This window comes from Erythrolamprus reginae, chromosome 2, assembly GCF_031021105.1.
Source record: "Erythrolamprus reginae isolate rEryReg1 chromosome 2, rEryReg1.hap1, whole genome shotgun sequence".
NCBI classification, from domain to species: domain Eukaryota; kingdom Metazoa; phylum Chordata; class Lepidosauria; order Squamata; family Dipsadidae; genus Erythrolamprus; species Erythrolamprus reginae.
The window spans coordinates 343,292,285-343,316,058 of record NC_091951.1 but is presented as its reverse complement, the minus strand read 5'-3'; the positions used below and the strand labels follow the sequence as shown (position 1 = coordinate 343,316,058).

General features: G+C 42.5%; 1 protein-coding gene and 4 non-coding genes across 6 annotated transcripts; all 5 read right to left on the bottom strand.

Moving 5' to 3' along the window:
• Nucleotides 1-1,765: 1,765 nt before the first annotated feature.
• On the bottom strand, nucleotides 1,766-17,054 carry RPL17 (ribosomal protein L17). Of its 2 annotated transcripts, none has more exons than XM_070743577.1 (7): nucleotides 16,177-17,054; nucleotides 14,743-14,795; nucleotides 12,219-12,259; nucleotides 9,392-9,526; nucleotides 7,672-7,770; nucleotides 4,225-4,416; nucleotides 1,766-1,856 (listed from the first exon to the last, which is right to left on the bottom strand). In XM_070743577.1, exons 2-7 carry the CDS (start codon nucleotides 14,780-14,782, stop codon nucleotides 1,809-1,811), a joined length of 555 nt encoding a protein of 184 aa, XP_070599678.1. In that variant the 5' UTR covers nucleotides 14,783-14,795; nucleotides 16,177-17,054; the 3' UTR covers nucleotides 1,766-1,808. The 2 variants fall into 2 exon arrangements, with proteins under 2 accessions (XP_070599678.1, XP_070599679.1); XM_070743578.1 differs by having other exon boundaries at nucleotides 15,976-16,197.
• Nucleotides 6,645-6,713, bottom strand: LOC139163325 (small nucleolar RNA SNORD58). The gene has a single exon (XR_011558475.1). It is a non-coding gene; the product is annotated as a small nucleolar RNA SNORD58 (small nucleolar RNA).
• On the bottom strand, nucleotides 7,842-7,907 carry LOC139163324 (small nucleolar RNA SNORD58). Its single transcript, XR_011558474.1, has one exon. It is a non-coding gene; the product is annotated as a small nucleolar RNA SNORD58 (small nucleolar RNA).
• LOC139163326 (small nucleolar RNA SNORD58) lies at nucleotides 11,154-11,222 on the bottom strand. The gene has a single exon (XR_011558476.1). It is a non-coding gene; the product is annotated as a small nucleolar RNA SNORD58 (small nucleolar RNA).
• Nucleotides 14,879-14,946, bottom strand: LOC139163328 (small nucleolar RNA SNORD58). The gene has a single exon (XR_011558478.1). It is a non-coding gene; the product is annotated as a small nucleolar RNA SNORD58 (small nucleolar RNA).
• Nucleotides 17,055-23,774: the final 6,720 nt, after the last annotated feature.

The window sequence follows — 23,774 nt, the reverse complement described above, 5'->3', positions numbered from 1 at the left end:
CGCCCTGAGGCGACTCCTGCAGGCGGCGCCATGAGAGGCGAGGCAGAGCGGCTTCGGGTCCGCGCGTGCGCTTCAGAGCGAGGCGCTGTGCAGCCACTGTTTTTCAACCTTGGCAGTTTGAAGGTGTGGACTTCAACTCCCAAAATTCCTCCTGCTGACTGGAGAATTCTGGGAGTTGAAGTCCCACAAGTCTTCAAGGGGCCAAGGTTGGAGAACCCTGTCCTAATGGACATATATACACAACACACGCGCGTTTGTGGTGTGCTGTGTGTGTGTCCCGAATATCTCTTTTCTTTTATATACATTGAGAGCATATGCACCAAAGACAAATTCCTTATGTGTGCAATCACACTTGGCCAATAAAGAATTCCATTCCATTCTATTCTATTCCATTATTTTACTGAAATAGTAGTAGATCCTTGGAACAAACTTCCAGCAGACGTGGTTACTTTGTTCAAGTTAAATGATTGGATGCAAATGTACAATTTATTATTTGCAGACTTAGAATAATAGTAAACAATATGAAGGGAAGTTAAAATATGTTAGGGTGGAATCTAGTGGCAAACCACTGTTATTTCAAGTTAGGAACATAGTTTGATTTCTCCTTTATATTAAAAAGCTTAATAAATTGGGCATCAGTGGGTGTTGCACGTTGGCAGTTGTGATGCATATTTTGAGTGACAGGAAGCTACAGCGGAAGGATGACACGAGGCTCCAGTGCTGCAGGTTGCTGATCCCTGTACTACTCAAATTTAGGTGCCAATTTTTGATTTTAAAAACTTTGTAGTTCTGATTGAGATGTTTCTATACAGAACCTAGCATTGAATATAGCATAAATCTGTCTGTCAGCTCCTGGAAGTTTGTAAGAGATTTTGGGTATCATATTGCATGGTACGTATGCTTTTTGTTATGCTTTTAACTCTGCTTGAATTAATAAAAAAGATTAAAATCCCTTTATTGGCTGGTATGCTCATCTCTGCATCAATTAGAATCCACTGCAGACACCTGGCAAAATAACCAGATGTGGAATTGCTACATATCACGATACAATTGTTAAAAGATAAATTTAGTTTGCGCAAGACAATGTAGGACAGGATTTTTATGCCCCCACTAAGAAATTTATATTTGAAAACTGGATCCTTTCTTTAAGCCCTTCACATTAGTCACCATAGCGGGTTATAGCTCTTATGGCTACTTTGAGTCATATATACCTGTTCAGTGTAAGATCAAAGTTTCAGTAACACCCCTGCAAACCCATTTAATTTAGACCAATGTTCCTGGCAAATTTAAGATTGACTTCCACTCTCAGAATCCTTTAGCAGTTGGGAAACACTGATTTAGAACATGTTCCACACTTTAGAAGCATGCCCTGTTTTGAACTGTATATTTATAACTCATGTGCCTGGGATACAAAATGTAGCTGGCCATTAAGACAGCAAAGGTGTTTTTGTCTGAATTGCTACATATTCAGTATCCCTAGCAAAGCAATGTCTCCATCAATGGCTATACATATATCATGTTTATGAGCCTTTAGGATTACAGCTAGTCACCACTGAAGTCTTAATCCTGTAGGACCTTTCATACTGTGGAATGTACCAAAGCAAATCTTGCATGTTTATTAGTAATAATCTATAGTAGTCCTGTTCATTTAAACATATTTAAAATATGTCATATGACGTATTTAAAATAAGCTCAGTTAAAACTAAGCTTAATTGTGAAGTACATTGTAGTCTCCTCAAAAAAATTACACAGGAAGTTCCATAAATTTGAAATAAAATTGTAGTTTTATTTGTAAGTTGCACCAATGTTTATTCTCGAGCCATTAGTTTCTGCTTCTTCAATTTCTTTTGGGATATCTGGGGAAAAGAATAAATCAATCAGTACCAATTTACCCCAATCATAATACATTTGTAGAATGCAACAATAAGCAACTAGTCAGCTGTGAAATGCATTTATGCATCACATTAAACCAGTTTTTCACATTTTTAGCAAGCATGCAGGCAATCAATCAATCAATCAATCAATCAATCCAGTTGGTTTTTCATGCAAGCCATAAAACATACACACAGCAGGATAATTCATGTGTTTATTTGCAAAACAGGATGTCTGCTTTTTTTAAAAAAGCCATGAACATGCTGAATATTTTTTTTATTTGAAAATGGACATTAAGATTCTCTTTTTGACATTGATATACGAAAGTAGATACTTTTAAATTTCTATTAGACTTCATAATCACTGTAATTTGTGAATCTTTAGGTCAGTGTTTCCAGGCCTTATCCATTTTAAGGTGTGGACCTCACCTCCCAGAATACCTTAGCTAGCACAGTTGATTGTCACACATCTTTAAATGGCTAGTTGGGAAACACTGCTTTTAACCTATTGGAATCACAAATCCTATTGCACTGTACTTTATACATGGATGTCAGGATATAAACCTGAAGTAATATTACAAGTACTGTAGAAGCAAAGTGAATGCTAAGTCATGGTGCTTCAGCAGAATGATGCAATCTGTTCTATGATCTGATTGGTCAGTACATGGAGATAATGTAATACACCTTTTGTGTTGGTGTGGTCCGGTTTGATGGTTTGGTTTAGTGGTACAGTATAGTATAGTGTGGGTCTGATAGTGGTTGGTTAGTTGGTGGCTTGTTCAATAATATAGCGTAGAGTAAATAGTTATTTTGATACTACTGAAGAAGTAAAAGAGCCTTCTGAAGAAAGAACTCCTGCTGTCGTGCCTTTCTTGAGAAAACTACCTAGTACCTGGTATTCACCACATTTCCAACACAAATTCAAAAAAACCTCTGACAATGGAAACATTTTGTTGATTATGAAAGATGCTGAGACTCCAGAGTTCTGCCTTACACATGAAAACCATCTGGATGACTAGCTCAAAGTCAATCTGTCTCAGCCTAACCCACCTCGGATGGTGGCCGTTGTGGTGAAAATAGGGAGGGAGAAGGAGTTTTAGGTACGTTTGCCATCTTGAATTATTGATAAAAATAACAAAGGTTACCTACCTACCTATATCTACCTACCTACTTATCTGTCTCTATCTATCTGTGTGTCTATGGTTGCAAGCACACAGATAATAAATTATGGCCTTTTAATAGATTGACTCAACCCAACATGTCTAAAATAAAATATTTAAACAAGTTGTCAGGACTGCCATCTGGCTGCTCCAGCCATGCTTCGTCAATCTGCCATAGTCCATGGGGAAAGGAGCTAAGGGGAGGGGGAATCGTAACTACACCATCTGGCTGCCCCAAGATCAAGAGCCTGGGAATGGAATGCAACACTGCCAGGCTGCCAAGATAAAGGGCTGTAACTAAAGCAATCTGAATGTAATTGGACAATGTCAGATAACCAGGGGGAAGGATGGGAAAAGGAATAAAGTTAACTAGGGAGGCTTTGGTGCATAAACTCTCATTTCCAGCTTTGCTACACTGTAACCACTTGTAATTAGTACAGTGATGATGATGATTTATTAGATTTGTATGCCGCCACTCTCCGTAGACTCGGGGCGGCTCACAACAGTGATAAAAACAATACATGGCAACAAATCTAATAATTAAAATCTAAAATAAGAGTTTTACATTAAAAAGTCTAAAAAGAAAAAACCCAATATATAAAATACATACACATAGTCATATCATGCATCTACCTAAGAACGTCTCTACTTACAAACTTTTCTAGATAACAACCAGGTGTTCAAGATTTTTTTGCCTCATCTCAAGAACCATTTTCCACTTACAAACCTGAGCTTCCGGAACTGTAACCGGAAAAGGCAGGGAGAAGCCTCCGTGGGGCCTCTCTACGAATCTCCTGGGGGGAAACAGGGCCTCCACCCTCCCTGTGGTTTCCCCAATCACACACATTATTTGCTTTTATATTGATTCCTATGGGAAAAATAGCTTCTTCTTACAAACTTTTCTACTTAAGAACCTAGTAATGGAACAAATTAAGTTCGTAAGTCGAGGTACCACTGTACTTGCATTAGTAATACTTGCATTAGTAAAAGTATACTTTCACTGAGTTGAGTTTTTCTTTCTTAAGTGACCAAGTCAGGACGGCTGACAAAAATTTTAATTATTGAATGAAGTAAAGTGGTTTGTACTGGGAAAAGGTTTGTTTATTCATTTAAAACATTTTTACGGCTGTCCCGCCCCAAATTCTTGGTGGCTCTCAATCAAATCTTGGGGGAGAAAGGGGGGGGTGTCTTACCTTCTTCTTTTGAGCAACTTCTTCTTCTGGTTTAGGGACAATCTGTTCCTTTTCTGTGAGGATCATTTCAATGTGGCAGGGAGAACTCATGTATGGATTGATGCGCCCGTGAGCTCGGTAAGTGCGCCTTCGCATTTTGGGGGCTTTGTTAACCTGGATGTGCTCAATTACCAGCGAATCAACATCCAGACCCTGGAGAGGAAAACATATTAGAAAACTCATTTTATAATAATTTGCAACAGTTCAGTCTAAATTGTACCTTTTCGTCAATTACCTAGAGAAAGGACCAAAATTCATTTTAGTTATAGTGCAGAGTAGAATCCATATTTATGCCAATTATTCAAATAAATGACCATGGTTGCCTCTAACATTGGAGGCAATTTTGTTTCAATTTCATATTCACAATCCTTCCCTTAAAAGTCTCTTCTACTCCTTATCCAACAGACAATTGAGTTAAAGCCCGAATTGTTCTTGCTGGGAATTTTTAGAGGAAAAATTTAAAAGATGGAACTGGTTACTAATATAACAACTGTAGTGATTCACTTAACAGCCAAGGCAAGGTCGGTCTAAAACAGGACAAAATTCATTCATTCATTTATTTATTTAATTGGATTTGTATGCCGCCCTTCTCCGAGAACTCATTTAACAAGTGTCTCATTTAACAACAGAACTTTAAAGCTCAATTGTGGTCATAAGTGGAGAAAGACCTATATAACATCATTCCTCCTTGCTAACTGTTCCCCAATGAATGCAGAACGAAGGGGGTCTCCATTGAAATGGAGAACGCTTGCCAGAAACCTAGGTCACACAGAATACTAAATTATAGAAACATAGAAGATTAACGGCAGAAAAAGATCTCATGGTCCATCTAGTCTGCCCTTATACTATTTCCTGTATTTTATCTTAGGATGGATTTGTGTATCCCAGGCATGTTTAAATTCAGTTACTGTGGATTTACCAACCAAGTCTGCTGGAAGTTTGTTCCAAGCATCTACTACTCTTTCAGTCAAATATTTTCTCACGTTGCTTCTGATCTTTCCCCCAACTAACCCAGATTGTGCCCCCTTGTTCTTGTGTTCACTTTCCTGTTAAAAGTTCTTACCTACTGAACCTTATTTAACCCTTTAACATATTTAAATGTTTCGATCATGTCACCCCTTTCCCTACCGTGTTTTTCAACCAGTGTGCCACGGCACACTAGTGTGCCGTGAGACATGGTCAGGTGTGCCGTGGGGAAATTAAACATGGGTCCCCAAACTACCATCCCTGTCAGGATACCCCTTTTGTGTTCATTGAAACAGGCCAAGGTTTCACACTAAGTGAGTATAAATACATTTAGAAACTATATTATTAACTATATGTATAATGTGTACTGCGTTAGTGTCATTTTGTGCCATTTTGGTTGGTGGTGTGCCCCAGGATTTTGTAAATGTAAAAAATGTGCCACGGCTCAAAAAAGGTTGAAAATCACTGATATAGACTATACAGATTGAGTTCATTCAGTCTTTCCTGATACGTTTTATGCTTAAGACCTTCTACCATTCTTGTAGCCCGTCTTTGGACCTGCTCCATTTTATCAACATCTTTTTTGTAGGTGAGGTCTCCAGAACTGAACATAGTATTCCAAATGTGGTCTCACCAGTGCTCTATACAGTGGGATCATGGTCTTAGGGGACCCTTGTGAAACGGTCATTCAACCCCCAAAGGGGTCCCAGCTCCCAGATTGAGAACCACTGACACAGAGGGATGAACTAGATGCCATGGTTACATTTCAATTTTATTTACTCGCATTTAAAGCTGTTATGCATCTATTTATCAAAAATTCACATGCATCATATAACCATGAGAGCAAACCTTTTCTCCCTTGGGTGCTGAAAGCACCTGCACACATACTACTGCACCTGCACAAGTACTCACACCCATAATTAAATGCCTGAGGAGTGCGAAAATTGCCTCCCCTGCCCCACCGGAGGCCAAAAACAGCTTGTTTCCCAATTTCTGGTGGGCCTGGTAGGCCCGCTTTTCACCCTCCACAAGCCCCAGAGGCTTCCCTGGAGCCTGAAGAGAGCAAAAACGCCCTCCCACACCCCCCAGAGGCCCTCCGGAACCCGTAAATGTCCTCCCAACACCTCCATGCGAGCTGAAAATCAGCTGGTTGGTGCGCACATGCACATTGGAGCTGAACCTAGTCCTCGGTTATAAATAAATCTAATAAATCGGTTATTATAAATCTAATAAATTATTATTATAAATCATTATAATAAATGTTTATTATAACTAGGGCAATGGCTCGTGTGCCAGCAGACTTGACTCTGCATGCCACCTGTGGCACCCATGCCATAGGTTCGGCATCACTGCTTTGTAACCTTAAAGGCCCCAAATAATGTTGTAAAATAAGTGCAAAATTGTTTTGTTAAGCAACTGCTCAGAGTCTGTTCAATTGTTTTCATGACAAATCCAAAGGTGTCCTAAGATGGTCATCATTGCAGTTGCACCATATGTTCCTCCCACCCTTTCTCCTCAAATAAAATAATTCTCTCTCTCTCTCATTTGATTTTTTAATGCCGCCCTTCTCCTTAGACTCAGGGCGGCTTACAACATGTTAGCAATAACACTTTTTAAACAGAGCCAGCCTATTGCCCCCACAATCCGGGTCCTCATTTTATCTTTGGATGGATATGTTTATCCCAGGCATGTTTAAATTCAGTTACTGTGGATTTATCTACCACGTCTGCTGGAAGTTTGTTCCAAGGATCTACTACTCTTTCAGTAAAATAATATTTTCTCATGCTGCTTTTAATCTTTCCCCCAACTAACTTCAGATTGTGCCCCCTTGTTCTTGTGTTCACTTTCCTATTAAAAACACTTCCCTCCTGGACCTTATTTAACCCTTTAACATATTTAAATGTTTCGATCATGTCCCCCCTTTTCCTTCTGTCCTCCAGACTATACAGATTGAGTTCATTAAGTCTTTCCTGATAAGTTTTATGCTTAAGACCTTCCACCATTCTTGTAGCCCGTCTTTGGACCCGCTCCATTTTATCAACATCTTTTTTGTAGGCGAGGTCTCCAGAACTGAACACAATATTCCAAACGTGGTCTCACCAGCGCTCTATACAGCGGGATCACAATCTCCCTCTTCCTGCTTGTTATGCCTCTAGCTATGCAGCCAAGCATTCTTATACTTATATTTGCATTGGTCTTTGCTTTAACTTGACAGCAAACACCAACCAAAACCTTGGTCTCTGGATTGGTACCACGCTGTGGCATGCCAGAAACTGGGCCATGCAAACAAGCAAAGCTCCATCTGGACAATGCAGGCAGCATGAGAAACCATGGAAAAACCACTCCCCACTGTATTGGTCCCTGGTGCCCAAAAGACTGAGGGCCTCTGATACAGTTAACATTACATGGAAACCAGCATTAACCACCAGCACTTAATGTTACCTTCAGCTCAGCATTGCTCTCCGCATTTTTGAGCATATGCAGGAGGAACTCGGCACTCTTTTTGGGCCAACGTCCCTGGGTCCAACCCCACTGCTTGGCCTGCAAGAGGAAAAAAAAGTAATGTCAATTTTCCTATCAATGTGATGGTCTCAAGCTTTGCGTTTTTACAGGTTGCTCAGAATCAAGGTTATTTTCACGGTTAATCCAAAGGTGTCCTAAGAAAGTCATCACAGCAACCATAAAAACATGAGGGAACATAGAAACTGCTTTTAAATACATCGCATGCAAACAACTTAAGAATTCTACCAAGGTTTTGTATCCAAATAATGTCCTCCCTATCTTTCTCACTCAGGAACCTAGAGGTAAACAATGAACAGGGTGTCCAGGGGGAAAGCATTTTGAATTTCCCTGACTTTTCCTGTAACTTGCAATCTAGTTAAGGCTTGGTCGTAGATGACGTCATACCAAACGGCTAAGCCATGGAGTGATATCGGTAGCTGAGGAAGCAAGTTGTTGCCAGTTATGCTCATTTTTGCTTGACTCTGCCAGGCAGTACATTCCTGGTTTTTTTTTACATGATTTGTCCCTGATTTTGTTCTGTCGGGCTCTCTGGCAGACTCCTCCCGAAAAAAATTCACAGGTGCAAATTTCAGACACACACACACACGTTTGAAAATTCAAAACAATGTTCTTTATAATGAAAATTCACTTAAACTAAGCCCTCTTTTGGTATAGCAAAGAGCACTCGTCTCCAAACAAACTGGTAATTGGTACAAGTCCCTTATCAGTTCTGAGATACTTAGCTTGCAGCTGTGAGGCAATTCACAGTCCTTCTTCTTTCACAAAGTAAAACACACTTTGCTCTGGTTTAGTTTCAAAGTGGGGAAAATCAGCACACAAAAGGTCAAAGGCAGCAAAGCAGGCAGCAAACACAATGATCAGACAATCGTCCACAATGGCCAAACCCACAGGCTTCTATTTATAGCAGCCTCAGTAATTACCACAGCCCCACCCAACCACAGGTGGCCTCATTTTCTTTGATAATAATCTCTCAGTTGTTGCTGTCTATGCATCACTCTCCGCATGCGTGGCTGTATCATTAACTCTTGTTCCGAATCCAAGGAGGAGCTAGATAATTGATCTTCTTCTGAGCTGTATGCCACACTCTCCTCCTCCCTGTCACTCATGTCTTCTTGGTCAGAGGAGCCTTCATCAGCAGATTCCACCAGGGGCAAAACAGGCCTGCAGCATGTGGATGTCTCCCCCACATCCACAGTCCTTGGGGCAGATTTTAAACATTTTAATACAGTTTATTTCCCCCCCGACATATTCCATTTTTTTCACGAATTCCCTGCTATTTCCCAAACCGCAGATTTCCCTGATAATTTCCCTGTTTTCTAGATTTGCTGGACACCCTGAATGAAAGTCTGCACTTGCAACTTTTAAGATGCAGGTACTTCAATTTCCCAAAACCATTAACTGGCCTCATGGGAATCCAGTGTCTTAAAAGTCACCAAGGTTGGGAAATCCCTGCACTAAATAAATACCTTCTATTTCCTACAACAAAAAGCATCTTTGTGAACACATCAAAACTCTAAACAAGATATGAATAATTTAGTGTCATTTACTGATATTCTCTTCCAGAGTGGAAATAATTGCTGCTTAAATTTCTCCTGAAACTATTATTCACACAGATTTGTGTAAAGTTTCAGAGCCCTACCTGCGCACATCTGCCGACACCACCGTTGTAACGCCGGAATGGAACGCACTGCTTCTTCAGAGTCACGTCCTTTAAATATTTGGTGGCCTTCCGAATGTGCATCCCCTTGATAGCCTGGGCAGTCTCACGTGTGTTCTGAAGAAAATTGATCAATTCAAGGTGCCGGTTATTATTTTTAGCCCTATATGGCTACATGAAGGACAAATGCTTTCTTATTTACATCTACCCAGGCCACCAGAATGGGAAAACACAGAATCCACGAGTGAGCCCACGGAGAGGGGCGGCATACAAATCCAATTAATAAATGAAATAATAAAAACAGAATATTTTATGAGTCCCATCAATTAGGGATCTATATCTGGTGATTGTTAAAAAGGGTCTTCTCAGTGGTGGCCTATTCTAAATAGAATATCCTTCTTGTTGAGGTACAGTTGGTCTCCACCCATTTTAAGGCTTTTCTGTTTTTTGTTAGCAGGCCTGGAAAACCCAAAATGGAGCCCACCCTGTGGTTAATTTAACTGTATTGTTGCCATGCGGGCGAGGTTTTAATGACAACTGTCCAAGCTTTTCAGACTGCTGTGTGTGTGTGTTAATTATTTTGTGTGAGCAGCATGTTTGTGAGCACAAAGGGAGCTTTGTGTGTGAGTGTGCCTGAGCAAGTGGAGCTGCGTGTGCTCCTCTACCATTTGTGGGCCCAGTTCAGAACCGGCCACGGCCCAGGAGTGGGCCACAGGCCAGGGGCAGGTGACCCCTTCAGTAAACCTCTATAGGCGTCACCAGTGTGTGTGTGAGTTGGCTGGCTATATTTATTTAATTATTGCATTTTTTGGTCTGTAAGATGCACTGGCATATGTGACGCACCAAGATTTCAAAGAGGTAAGTTTTAAAAAAAAGTTTTTGCCCCCCCCCCGGCCCCCAGGAAGGTCACTGTAAATACCTGATTGGTCAGATTGTAAAAATTGTTCCAAGTTACCAGAATAGAAGCTTTAATTCCTAACACCATGGGAAATTTGTCTTTTCCCATGGTCTTAGGGGACCGTTGTGAAACGGTCATTCAATCTGGGAGCTAGTCAGTCCTAGCTCCCAGATTGAGAACCACTGACACAGAGGGATGAACTAGATGCTACGGTTACATTTCAATTTTATTTACTCGTATTTAAAGGTGTTATGCATCTATTTATCAAAAATTCACATGCATTATAACCATGAGAGCGAACCTTTTATCCATCGGGTGCCGAAAGCATGTGCACACATATTACTGCGCCTGCACAAGTGCTCACACCCATAATGAAATACCCGGGGAGTGCGAAAATTGCCTCCCCTGCCCCACTGGAGGCCAAAAACAGCTTGTTTCCCAATTTCTGTTGGGCCTGGTAGGCCTGCTTTTCACCCTCCACAGGCTCCAGAGGCTTCCCTGTAGCCTGAGGAGAGCAAAAACGCCCTCCAACACCCCCAGAGGCCCTCCGGGACCCGTAAATGTGCTCCCAGAGCCTCCATGCGAGCCGAAAATCAGCTGGTTGGTGCGCACATGCACATTGGAGCCAAACCGAGTCTTCAGAGAGGGGTGGCATACAAATCTAATAAATTATTATTATAAATTATTATAATGTTTATTATAACTAGGGCAATGGCTAATGTGCCAGCAGACATGACTCTGCGTGCCACCTGTGGCACCCATGCCATAGGTTTGCCATCACTGCATTGTAACCTCAAAGGCCCCAAATAATGTCGTAAAATAAGTGCAAAATTGTTTTGTTAAGCAACTGCTCAGAGTCTGTTCCATTGTTTTCATGACAAATCCAAAGGTGTCCTAAGATGGTCATCATTGCAGTTGCACCATATGTTCCTCCCACGCCTTCTCCTCAAATAAAATAATTCTCTATCTATCTATCTATCTATCTATCTATCTATCTATCTATCTATCTATCTATCTATCTATCATTTGATTTTTTAATGCCGCCCTTCTCCTTAGACTCAGGGCGGCTTACAACATGTTAGCAATAGCACTTTTTAACAGATCCAGCCTATTGTCCCCCACAATCCGGGTCCTCATTTTACCCACGTCAGAAGGATGGAAGGCTGAGTCAACCTTGAGCTGGTGCTGAGATTTGAACCGCTGACCTACAGATCTAGCAGTCAGCTTTAGTGGCCTGCAGTACTGCACTCTACCCACTGCGCCACCTCAGCTCTGTTCTATTCTATCCCCTGCTACTCGATTCCAATAATTTCAAACAGGCAATCAGATAATCATTGGCTTCCCAGCCACGGTAAAATCAATAAAGGAAGTGTAATAATAAGATAAAGTTTTATTAGAATTTTATCTCTTTTTTTTAAATAAACAACTTAAGGCAGCAAAACATATATTAATACAGTGGTACCTCAAGATACGAACCCCTCGTCTTACGAACAACTCGTGATACGAACCCGGGGTTCAGCAAAATTTTGCCTCTTCTTACGAACTTTTTTCGAGTTACGAACCTGCGTTCAGAGACTGCTGGGAAGCCGCGCGGCTGTTTTAAAAGTTAACAGCCGGACGGCGGGGCTTCCCAGAAGCCTCCCGAACGCCGGTTCGTAACTCGAACAAAGTTCGTAAGAAGAGGCAAAATTTTGCTGAACCCCGGGTTCGGTTCGGGAGGTTGCTGGCAAGCCCCCCAGGCCGGCTGTGACCTTTTTATCCACGGGAGCGCTGCAATAGTCATTGTGTGAACAAAAGGTCTGTGCCTGTAACTTTGAGCAGTCACTAAATGAATTGTTCTATGTTGAGGACTACCAGCATACACTTCTGCCCACTCCTCATATTGCTAGAGGCAAGACCCAAATTACATACCTTGAAATGGACCCGAAGGTTGGAACCCCTGGACTTGCATGCTACAAGAAGAAAACGAACAAAAAATTATAACCTTTTTTTAAACCCTGTGACCAAAACCTATCAAATAAACTCTTGGGAAAGTTAATCACATTGTGGTACCATACACCTACACAACTTGCGCTTAAGAATGTTAAGGGTGACTGCTGGCATGGATGTCAGGAAGGAGGGGTGTTTATGCATATGTTTTGGGAGTGCTCGGTAGTGCAGAAATTTTGGAAAGAGATGCAAGATGAAATTAATAGGATGTTAAACATAAAATGGGTGATTACAAAGGAAATGGCGGTATTAGTAATAAGGAGGGATATGGGTGAATTCATAGAAATTAAGGAAGCAGCTAGAGAAAGTGCCCAAGTGGCAATAGTTTCACTGCTCACAGTCACTCATGCCCTCATCACCTCGAGGTTCGACTACTGTAACGTTCTCTACATGGGGCTACCTCTGAAGAGTGTTCGGAAACTTCAGATCGTGCAGAATGCAGCTGTGAGAGCAATCATGGGCTTTCCCAAATATGCCCATGTTACTCCAACACTCCGCAGTCTGCATTGGTTGCCGATCAGTTTCTGGTCACAATTCAAAGTGTTGGTCATCACCTATAAAGCCCTTCATGGCACCGGATCTGAATATCTGCAAGACCGCCTTCTGCCACACGAATCCCAGCAGCCGGTGAGGTCCCAGAGTTGGTCTTCTCTGGGTCCCGTCGACTAAACAATGTTGTCTGGCGGGACCCAGGGAAGAGCCTTCTCTGTGGCGGCTCCAACCCTCTGGAATCAGCTCCCCTCAGAGACCAGAATTGCCCCCACCCTCCTTGCCTTTCGTAAGCTCCTTAAAACCCACCTCTGTCGTCAAGTGTGGGGGAACTGAGACATCTCCCCCTGCCTATGTAGTTTTTGTGCATATGACTGTATGTATGTTTTTTATATTGGGGTTTCTTGCTTTTTAGACTTTTTAAATGTACAGTGGTACCTCGAGATACGAGTTTAATTCGTTCCGGACCTGGGCTCTTAAGTCGAGCAGCTCTTATCTCGAACGACTTTTCCCCATAGGAATTAATGTAAATAATTTTAATTGGTTCCAGCCCTCAAAAAACTCACAAAGTTAGTCTAAATTATGCAGAAAGACATGTTTTTAATGAAGAAATGTACATGTACATATAAATGAATAATGAAGTTTCTTTCACTTAACTTGTAAACTTTCTTAAACTTTTAAATTTACATATGTTCAACTTCTCTGCCACCCAATCCTGTAGGACAGAGGTCCCCAACCCTTTTTGCACCAGGGACCGGCTTTAAGCGATCAAGAGAGGAATGGGTGAATGAATGGACGGAGGGTGGGAAGGAAGGAAGGAAAGAGGGAAGGGACAGGAACAGAGGAAGGAAGCAAGGAAACTTATGAAAGGGGAGAGTAAGAGAGGAATGAGTGAAGGGAGGGAGGGAGGAAGGTGGGAAGGAGAAAGAAAAGAAGAAATAGAGGAAGGGAAGGTAAAAGAGAGAAAGAAAAAGAGCAAGAAAGAAAGCAAGAAAGAAAGCAAGAAAGAAAGAAAGGGGGAAGGGACAGGAACAGAGGAAGGAAGCAAGGAAACTTATGAAAGGGGAGAGTAAGAGAGGAATGAGTGAAGGGAGGGAGGGAGGGAAGGTGGGAAGGAGAAAGAAAAGAAGAAATAGAGGAAGGGAAGGTAAAAGAGAGAAAGAAAAAGAGCAAGAAAGAAAGCTGCAAGCACCCCCCCGAGCCCCCCAGGCCGGCTGCAACCTTTTAAAACACGCGCGCCGCTTCGCAGCTGTCTCCTGAAGCCGAACGCGGAAGTTAGCGTTTGGCTTCAGGAGACAGCTCCTTGGCGCTTGTATCTCGAATTTGGGCTTGTAAGTAGAACAAAAATATATCTCCCCTCCCAGCTCTTATCTTGAGTTGCTCTTAAGTAGAGCAGCTCTTATGTCGGGGTTCCACTGTACTATTGTTATTTTGGATTCTAATTATTAGATTTGTCATTATGTATTTTTTATCACTGCTGTGAGCCGCCCCGAGTCTACGGAGAGGGGCGGCATACAAATCTAATAAATAATAATAACAATAATAATAACAATAATAACAACAACAACAAAATGGACAATACAAAATTGGTATCGGTACATGGTGGAAAACATTCAATTTGAAATCATGGATATTAAAATGAATATGATCAATGAAAATAAAGTGGGAAAACTGATGGGAAGATGGGACAGGGTCAGGTTTTATGGCCCGTATAATTCGAGACCGAGCTATAAAGAATAAATTGGAATCACTCTATACTTTGTAAATATGTTAATGTTCCCGGTTTTAAAATATTATAAATTAGTACACTCTCATTTGGTGGAGGGATTGTATGATTAATGTTGGGTGGTGGGAGCACATATCACTATGCACTGTTTTTTGTGTTGTGTGTATTTGTTTTATTACCATCAAAATCAATAAAATTTATTTTTTTTTAAAAAGAGAGAAAGTTACTTACATTTTGTGGGGTTCTCTGGGTCGAGTGAGTAGCGGACCATTTTCAAAGCTCACCTAGGCAAAAATGTTTGGAAGAAAGTATGTTTCAGATTTAAAATAGTAAATGAATGCCCTTTTATGCTGCTAGAAAATAAAAAGCCGCTCAGAATTCATAGTATTTTCATTATTTACATCCAAAGGTGTCCTAAGGTAGTCATCACCGCAGCTTCTGGGTTTTACCCTCAAATAACACCCTATTGTCCCTTTCCCCATACCAAGTCAATATACAATATAAAATTGTAAATTTGCTCCACATAGTAACAACCTTGTGAATTCTCAAGCTTCCTCTTTCTCATATGTAGCCAAGATGAACAGTGATATATGTAAGGGTGTAGATGTGTGTCCTTTTGAGAGCAGGCAATAGAATTTCAATTTTAATGAGCGCCTGTCTGCCCATAGTAAAAAAATGACAACATGAGAAAATATTATTTTACTTAAAGAGTAGTAGATCCTTGGAACAAACTTCCAGCAGACGTGGTAGATAAATCCACAGTAACTGAATTTAAACATGCCTGGCATAAACATATATCCATCCTAAGATAAAATACAGAAAATAGTATAAGGGCAGACTAGATGGACCATGAGGTCTTTTTCTGCCGTCAGACTTCTATGTTTCTAATTAAAATGTTACGCTGAAGTGTTATTAAAACCTAGAATTCTTAGAATCAATAAAAGCAAGACTCCTGTTAACCTCCAGATTGCACTGATGTATCTTTAGCCCTTCTCTATTGGAGAAAGATAAAATGACGTCATAAAATAAAATAAATTCCCCATGCCTAATTTGCAATTTTCAGAAGCTTCCAGACAAGCAAAATAAGCAATACTGTACTAGGAGTTGCAATTCAGCAATACGTGGAGAACTCCAGCATTCTAGCCCAGTGGTCTTCAGACTAGGGAACTTTTAAGACTTGTGGACTTCAACTCCCAGAATTCTCCAGCCAGGAGAGCTGGCTGGAGAATTCTGGGAATTGAAGTCCACCAATCTTAGAGTTGCCAAGTTGGAAGACTTCTGCTCTAGCTTAACTCTAAGGATGCCAGCATCAACATCTTTTGGGACAATGCAAACAGAAGCCATGCCTGCATCCTCCACCCTCTCGACTTCTGCAAAATTATTCCTCCACGGGAGGAAAAATGATATGCAGAAATGCCTCCCCCACCTCTTATCCCAACGGAATGGTTTCTTCCATCGCCTTACATCCGGGCCACTTTTTGCCCTATTCTCGGCTTCCATTCCTTCACTTTTCTCCAATTTCCCCAAACGTGGAAATACCGCCACGGCCGTCCATCTCCATCCCTCCTTTCTCCGTACAGGCCAGTTTCAGGAGGATTCGTGAGCGGATGCCGCCCCACGACCGCGGATACAACCGAAGGCCCGGCGCAGCGCCGCAATACTCACCTTAAGACGGCCACTACCGCCGGCGGAAAAGGAAGGGCAAAGGATTCTGGGTGGCGTGTGCGTCACTTCCGAGTCTTTCCTTTGCTGACGTCATTACTCCGCCAAAGCAGGCTTAGGAAGGGATCGTAGAGAAATTCCCTTGCTAAGAATGAAGCGCAGAAGATGATTTCCAGGGGTCGTGTAACCTTTTCATGGGAATGCAATGCATATCAATAGCGGAAGCTGTTATATATTGATATTGATCATTATTTGTGATCCTCTGATGATCTCCCTTGCAGTACAGTTTCTAAAGGGGAATTTAAGCTCTAGTGAAATCAGCAACACTTTTTAGAAAAAGCATCAGAAAGCCAGACTAGGTAGAATAGAATAGAATAGAATAGAATAGAATATAATTCACCAGAGGAGCCCTTCACTCCTCCACTCGAAACAGAATATCCTATGAAAATAGACTAACAATCCTGGGCCTAGAAAGCCTAGAACTATGTCGCCTAAAACACGATTTGAGTATTGCCCACAAGATCATATGCTGCAACGTCCTACCGGTCAATGACTACTTCAGCTTCAACCGCAATAACACAAGAGCACGCAACAGATTCAAACTTAATACGAACCGCTCCAAACTTGACTGTAAAAAAATATGATTTCAACAATCAAGTTATCGAAGCGTGGAACTCATTACCGGACTCAATTGTGTCAACCCCTAACCCCCAACATTTCTCCCCTAGATTCTCCACGATTGACCTCTCCAGGTTCCTAAGAGGTCAGTAAGGGGCGTACATAAGTGCACTGGTGTGCCTTTCGTCCCCTGTCCAATTGTCTTTCCTTTCTTTCACCTATCATATATTCGCTTCCTTTCATATATCCTCTCCTCTAAGTTCACTTTTACCCTTATATATATTACCACATGTCTATTTTCTTCCTATGTATTTGTGTATTGGACAAATGAATAAATAAATAAATAAAGTGATTGGACACACAAGGTATTTGTCTTTGGTGCAGATGCTCTCAGTGTATATAAAAGGAAATATACATTTGTCAAGAATCATAAGGTACAACACTTAGGGGTCAAATAAGCAATCAGGAAACAATCAATATTAATAAAAATCTTAAGGATACAAGCAACAAGTTTCAGTCATACAGTCAGTGATGGGCATGACCTGGAACGGTCGGAAATGCCGTTCCGGCGGCGGAAACAGAGTGAGTAGCTTTGCCTGTGCAACCAGAGGGGTTCCGGTAAAAAATTGCCTGGTTTTTTGCTTCTGCACATGCGCGGAAGTAAAAAAACTGGCAATTTTTGCTGTTGGGAGGATGTCCACGTGCGAGATTTTAGCTGCTGCCCATGCAGAGAAGCCGAATCTCACTGCGGTGCCTAGAGCTGCAGCTGGCAAAAGCAGCCTGCCCAAGGTCTGACCACGGGCCTGCTTTCACGTACCGCAGGAGAGAGAGAGAGATGCCTATGGCGCAGGAGATCACAGAGCAGGCTGCATGGCTGGAGCTAGGAGCCACCCAGGCTGCATGCTCTCAGCACCACTGCAGGAGCTCACCGGAACAATGTAAGGGCCGGGCGGGCCACTCGCAGTGTCGTGCGACAGGTGGCGGCGTGGCAGAGCGGGCGGTGGGGGGAAGTCGCCACGAGAGGCGTCGGGGGCAAACGGCAGCGAGCAGACGGCAGTGTGGCAGAGTGGGTGGGGGGAATTGGCAGGGGGCCAAACAACAGAGGGGGGGTTGGCATGGTAGATCGGGCGGGGGAATGGCAGCAGGTGGCGGCAACCAGCCACGTGCCTTGTTTTTGCTTATTTCCAGGTTCTCTTCGCTTCTGTGCATGCGCAGAAGCGAAAAACCCCCGGAAATCTCACATGCACACATCCTCATGCGAGATTAGGCTTCTGCGCATGCGCAGAAGCGGAATCCTGTGTGAGGGCGTGCGCACAGGGCGGGGGGCATGCTGGGAATGGTAGCGTGCCCCTGCATACAGTCATAAGTGGGAGGAAATGGGTGATAGGAATGATAAGAAAAAACTAGTAGTAATAGTAGTGCAGACTCAGTAAATAATTTGACAGTGTTGTGGGAATTTTGGGTTTTTTTTGGAAGTTTTTGAATGTTTTCTTCTTCTGAGCATGCGCAGAAGCCGAGTTTCCAGCACTGTGTATGCGGTTACCATCTTGGTTTTAGTTTTTATTTTATTTTATTTTTTGGCACTGTGAATGCATGCGTGCAAAGCACAAGTGTGCCCACAATGCGTGCCCGCGCGTTTTGTGAGGAAACGAACTGACAGCGAGGTAAGTAGGAACCCACCCTGGCTTTAACTAATATATAATCCAGGTAATATTGAAACTGGCTACATCGGTAGGAAAGGGTTAGGGTTATTCCTTAACTGTGATCAGTTCCTTTAATTAAATGCCTTGAAAATCCAATAGAAATATACAGTGGTATCTCTACTTAAGAACTTGACCAGGTTCTTAAGTAGCAACGTTCTTAAGTAGAAGAAATTTTTCCCATAGGAATCAATGTAAAAGCAAACAATGCATGCAGACCCATTAGGAAAGAAATAAAAGCTTGGAATTTGGGTGGGAGGAGGAGGAGGAAGAAGAGGAGGAGGAGGACAGTCACTGCTGAAGGAAGAAGGTGAGGTAAGGGAATAAAAAAAAATCCAAAACTTTAAGGCTTAAAAAAAAAGAGGGACTCTGAGGCAGCGAGAAGGAGCACATGCCTCCCTCTGTTCGCTCTGGGCTGCCAAAACCTCTTTAAGCAGCACCGAAAGGCTCCTCTGGCAGCCCAGAAAAGCCCGAGATGGTCGGGATTAAATGGGGAATGGCAGGAAACTGGCCGGGCCTTTGTGCTGTTCTCAAATTTCCTGGGAAATGTTTCCGGGCTCTGGTTCTTAAGTAGGAAATGTTTCTTAAGTAGAGGCAAAAAAATCTTGAACACCCGGTTCTTATCTAGAAAAGTTCTTAAGTAGAGGCGTTCTTAAGTAGAGGTACCACTGTATTTATATACAGTACAGCAGCGTTTCCCAACCGGTGTGCCGCGGCACACCGGTGTGCCGCGAGACATGGCCAGGTGTGCCGCTAAGCTCCAGCTGGGCGGGGCGCTGCCAGTACTTCCGTCCTGGGGCTCCCGCTCGCAGCTGTCCCCCGCCTCCTGCTCGATGCCGCGGTTTTCGGCGCTCTCCTGCTGGGCGCCAAAGAAGGAAGGCAGGAAGAAGGAGAGCTTTATTCTTCGCGCCTTTTCCCCGCCTTCCTTCTTTGGGACCCAGCAGGAGAGCGCCGAAAACCGCGGCATCGAGCAGGAGCCGGTTGACAGCTGCGAGCGGGAGCCCCAAGACGGAAGTACCGGCAGCGCCCCGCCCAGCTGGAGCTTCTCCTGCGTCGACGGCAAGTTTCCTTTGTGGCCCGGTGGGAGGGCACTGGCGATGGGAGCGGGGGGCGGGGGCGGCCGCAGTGGCCGCAGGCAGTCGTAGGGAGATGGCGGCGGCGAGAGGGAGCGCTCTCTCTCTCTCTCTCAGCTGACTGCAAGCGGGAGCCCTGACGGTGGTGGTTGGACGTGCTGCTAGACGTCGTACATGCTGGCGCTGCGGGCCTGGCATATACGGTGTCCAGCAGCACGTCCAGCTGCCGCCGTCAGGGCTCCCGCTTGCAGTCAGCTGAGAGAGAGAGAGAGAAAGAAAGAGAGACATATAAGAGAGGCAGAGAGAGAGAGAAAGAGAGACATAGCAAGAGAGGCAGAGAAAGAGACAGAGCAAGAAAGAGAGGCAGAGAAAGAGAGAGAGAGAAAGAGAGACATAGCAAGAGAGGCAGAGAGAGAGAGACAGAGCAAGAAAGAGAGGCAGAGAAAGAGAGACATAGCAAGAGAGGCAGAGAGAGAGAAAAAGAAAGAGAGACATAGCAAGAGAAAAAGAGAGACTTAGCAAGAGAGGCACAGAGAGAGAGAGAAAGAGAAAGAAAGAGAGACATAGCAAGAGAGACAGAGAGAGAGAAAGAGAGAAAGAGAAAGGAAGAGAGATAGCAAGAGAGGCAAAGAGAAAGAAAGAGACATATAGCAAGACAGTGAAAGAGAGAGAGAGAGCAAGAGAGAGAGAAAAGCAAGAAAGAGATAGCAAGAGAGACAGAGAGAGAGAGCAAAGGAGAGAGAAAGACAGAGGAAGGGAAGGAGGGAGAGAGAAAGAGAGCAAAAAAGAGAAAGAAAGAAAGAGGGATGGAGAGAGAGAAAGAAGGGAAGGAAGGAAAAGAGAAAGAGGGAGAAATAGAGCGAAAGGGAGGAAGAGAGAGGGTTTTTTTGTCCAAACTTTTCTTTAGCCCCCCCCCCCCCCTTTCAGTGTTCCCCGGGATTTTGAAAATATGAATAATGTGCCGCGGCTCAAAAAAGGTTGGGAAACACTGCAGTACAGTACTACTTGCCACTACAGTATTGCAAATATGTTTTCAGACGTGAGTCAAATAACAATCTACCACAAGATGGCGCTGTTTGCTATGAAGTTTTCATTTTAGAAGTGCTTCTGTAGCACTTCTAAAAATAGGGAAACAGTGCAGCAATGAGATCTGCATTAACTTCACTGCTTCTGATTCATTAACTGCGTACTTCTTTTTTAAAATGCCTTTCATTGCAGTATAGAAGTCACATTTTATTTTATTTATTTTATTTATTTTATTTATTTTATTTATTTTATTTATTTTATTTATTTTATTTATTTTATTTATTTTATTTATTTTATTTATTTTATTTATTTTATTTATTTTATTTATTTTATTTATTTTATTTATTTTATTTATTTTATTTATTTTATTTATTTTATTTATTTTATTTATTTTATTTATTTGCTTTATTTGCTTTATTTGCTTTATTTGCTTTATTTTATTTATTTTATTTATTTGCTTTATTTGTTCAAATAAAGTACGTATTGGTAGTATACAAACAAATAACCATGTTTTATATACATGATACAGTGATACCTCGTCTTACAAACGCCTCGTCATACAAACTTTTCGAGATACAAACCCAGGGTTTAAGATTTTTTTGTCTCTTCTTATAAACTATTTTCACCTTACAACCCACCGCCGCCGCTGGGATGCCCCGCCTCCAGACTTCCGTTGCCAGCGAAGCACCCGTTTTTGCGCTGCTGCGATTTCACTGATGCTCCCCTCCATGGGAAACCCCACCTCTGGACTTCCGTCTTTTTGTGATGCTGCAGGGAAGGCTCTTCCCCTGGGTGCCGCCAAAGGACATTGTTTAGTCGACGGGACCCTGAGAAGGCCAACTCTGTGGGACCTAACTGGTTGCTGGGATTCGTGCAGCAAGAGGCGGTCCCTTTGATATTCTGGTCCGATGCCATGAAGGGCTTTATAGGCCATAACCAACACTTTGAATTGTGACCGGAAACTGATCGGTATTCCTCCTCCTCCTCTTCATCTCCTCCTCCTATTTCTCCTCCTCCCCGTCCTCTTTCCTCATCTGTTATCCTCAATCACTGTTATTTGATGCTGTTGTGGTGCGTCTTTGACGTTGTCTCTCCATCTTCATATGGGTCTGTCTCATGTTCTTTGCCATACTCAATTTCCCGTACAGATTTCCATACTAAAATGGTGACTACCCCCCACCTCTGCTCAAAGAATCCTACCCCTGGGGGCAAGGTTGCATTTCTAAGAAAAATTAAGCACGCCACTGACTTCACAAAGGGATGATTGACGCAAATCACTCTGCGAACAACACACAGGCTTCGAGCTCCAGTGAGAATATGTGTTAGCTAACCGAAGTTAATAATTATCAATCATTCTCCATTCTAAGGGGTGGGCCTGGTCTCCCTGCCTTAGGAGTGGCGGAAGGCAAGCCTTTTCATGTCATTTTGAAGTCTTCTCCTGGATCTGTTTATGTCTCTTTTGGGGCTAATTCAGATTTTTGTTTATCGATTCCAATGGCCGTCCCTTGTTCTCTCTCAGGATTGTTTTATAAGCTCTCATTTCATTTTGGCAGAACACAACGATGCCTAAAACACGATTTAAGTATTGCCCACAACATCATATGCTGCAACGTCCTACCGATCAATGACTACTTCAGCTTCAACCAGTGTTCCCTCTAATTTTTTTGGGGGGTGGGCGGAAAAGTATAGTGTCTGAGCGGCAGTCCCTTCGGGACTGGGCGGCACAGAAATAATAAATAAATAAATAAATAAATAAATAAATAAATAAATAAACAGACAAACAAACAAACAAACAAACAAATAAAAAACCCACCCTGTTTTGCCTCAGAGAATTTCAAAATAAAATACTGTACTGTGTGTCTATAACAGTGAGCTCATAATAGGGCAACTCTATCAATATCAAAATGCCACTTAAATAGTTGAGCTAGTTTCAAACTAGATTTTGATTTTCTTTCTCTCTTCCTTACTCCCATTCTTTTTCTTTCTCTTTTCCTTCCTCTCTTTTTTCTATCTGTTTCTCTCTCTTCCTCTCTTCCTCTCTCTCTCCTTCCCTCTCACTCTTTCCCTCTCGGCTTCTGGGCAGGTTTGGAAAACTCTGAGTTGATGATGATTTTTAAGTGAGCGATTGCTCACTGCTCAGCTTAGAGGGAACGATGGCTTCAACTGCAACAACACAAGAGCACGCAACAGATTCAAACTTAATATTAACCGCTACAAACTTGACTGTAAAAAATATGACTTTAACAATCGAGTTGTCGAAGCGTGGAACTCATTACCAGACTCAATATTGTCAACCCCTAACCCCCAACATTTCTCCCTTAGACTATCCATGATTGACCTCTCCAGGTTCCTTAGAGGTCAGTAAGGGGCACACATAAGTGCACCATTGTGCCTTTCGTCCCTTGTCCAATTGTCTTTCCTTTATCTCATATCTCATATATATTTTCTTCCTTTCATATATCTTCTCCTCTATTTTATATTTTTCTTTATATATATATAACCTCATGTCTATTCTCTTCTATGTATTGTGTATTGGACAAAATAAATAAAATAAAAAAACAAGAAACATCAGGATTCAAGTCACTAAACCACTTGCTTCTGAAGCAACCCCACATTTCCAAATTAAGCGACTTTCCAAATTTCCAATTAAGTGCCTCAAATTGAGGTGGTCCTTGATTTACGACCACAATTGACCCCAAAATTTCTGTCGCTAAGCGAGACATTTCTTAAGTGAGTTTTGCCCCCACTTTATTGCCACAGTTGTTAAATGAATCACATGGTCATTAAGTGAATCTCATTTCCCTGTTGATTTTGCTTGGCAAAAGGTCATAGAAGGGATCACGGGGTGGGCTGCTGCCCGGACAGTGGTGGTGGTGGTGGTGGCTGATGCAGTGGGGTAGCGAAAATGGAGCTCCACCCCAGAGCACCCAATTTCCACTGAAAGATGCTGAAAGAAAATGCAGGGTGTCCTGCATAAGCCATGCCCACACTGTGGTAGTAAAAATTTTGGTACCCTTCATTGCACTTGACTCCACAACTGTCATAAATATGAATCAATTGTCAAGCATTGGAATGTAAATCATGTAACCAAAGGTATAGGCAGGCAGGACGGGGTGGAATGCAGTTCCACCGACGGAAATGAAGCTGCTTGCCCAGCTCCAGCTGACCTGCGGCAGTCACTTCT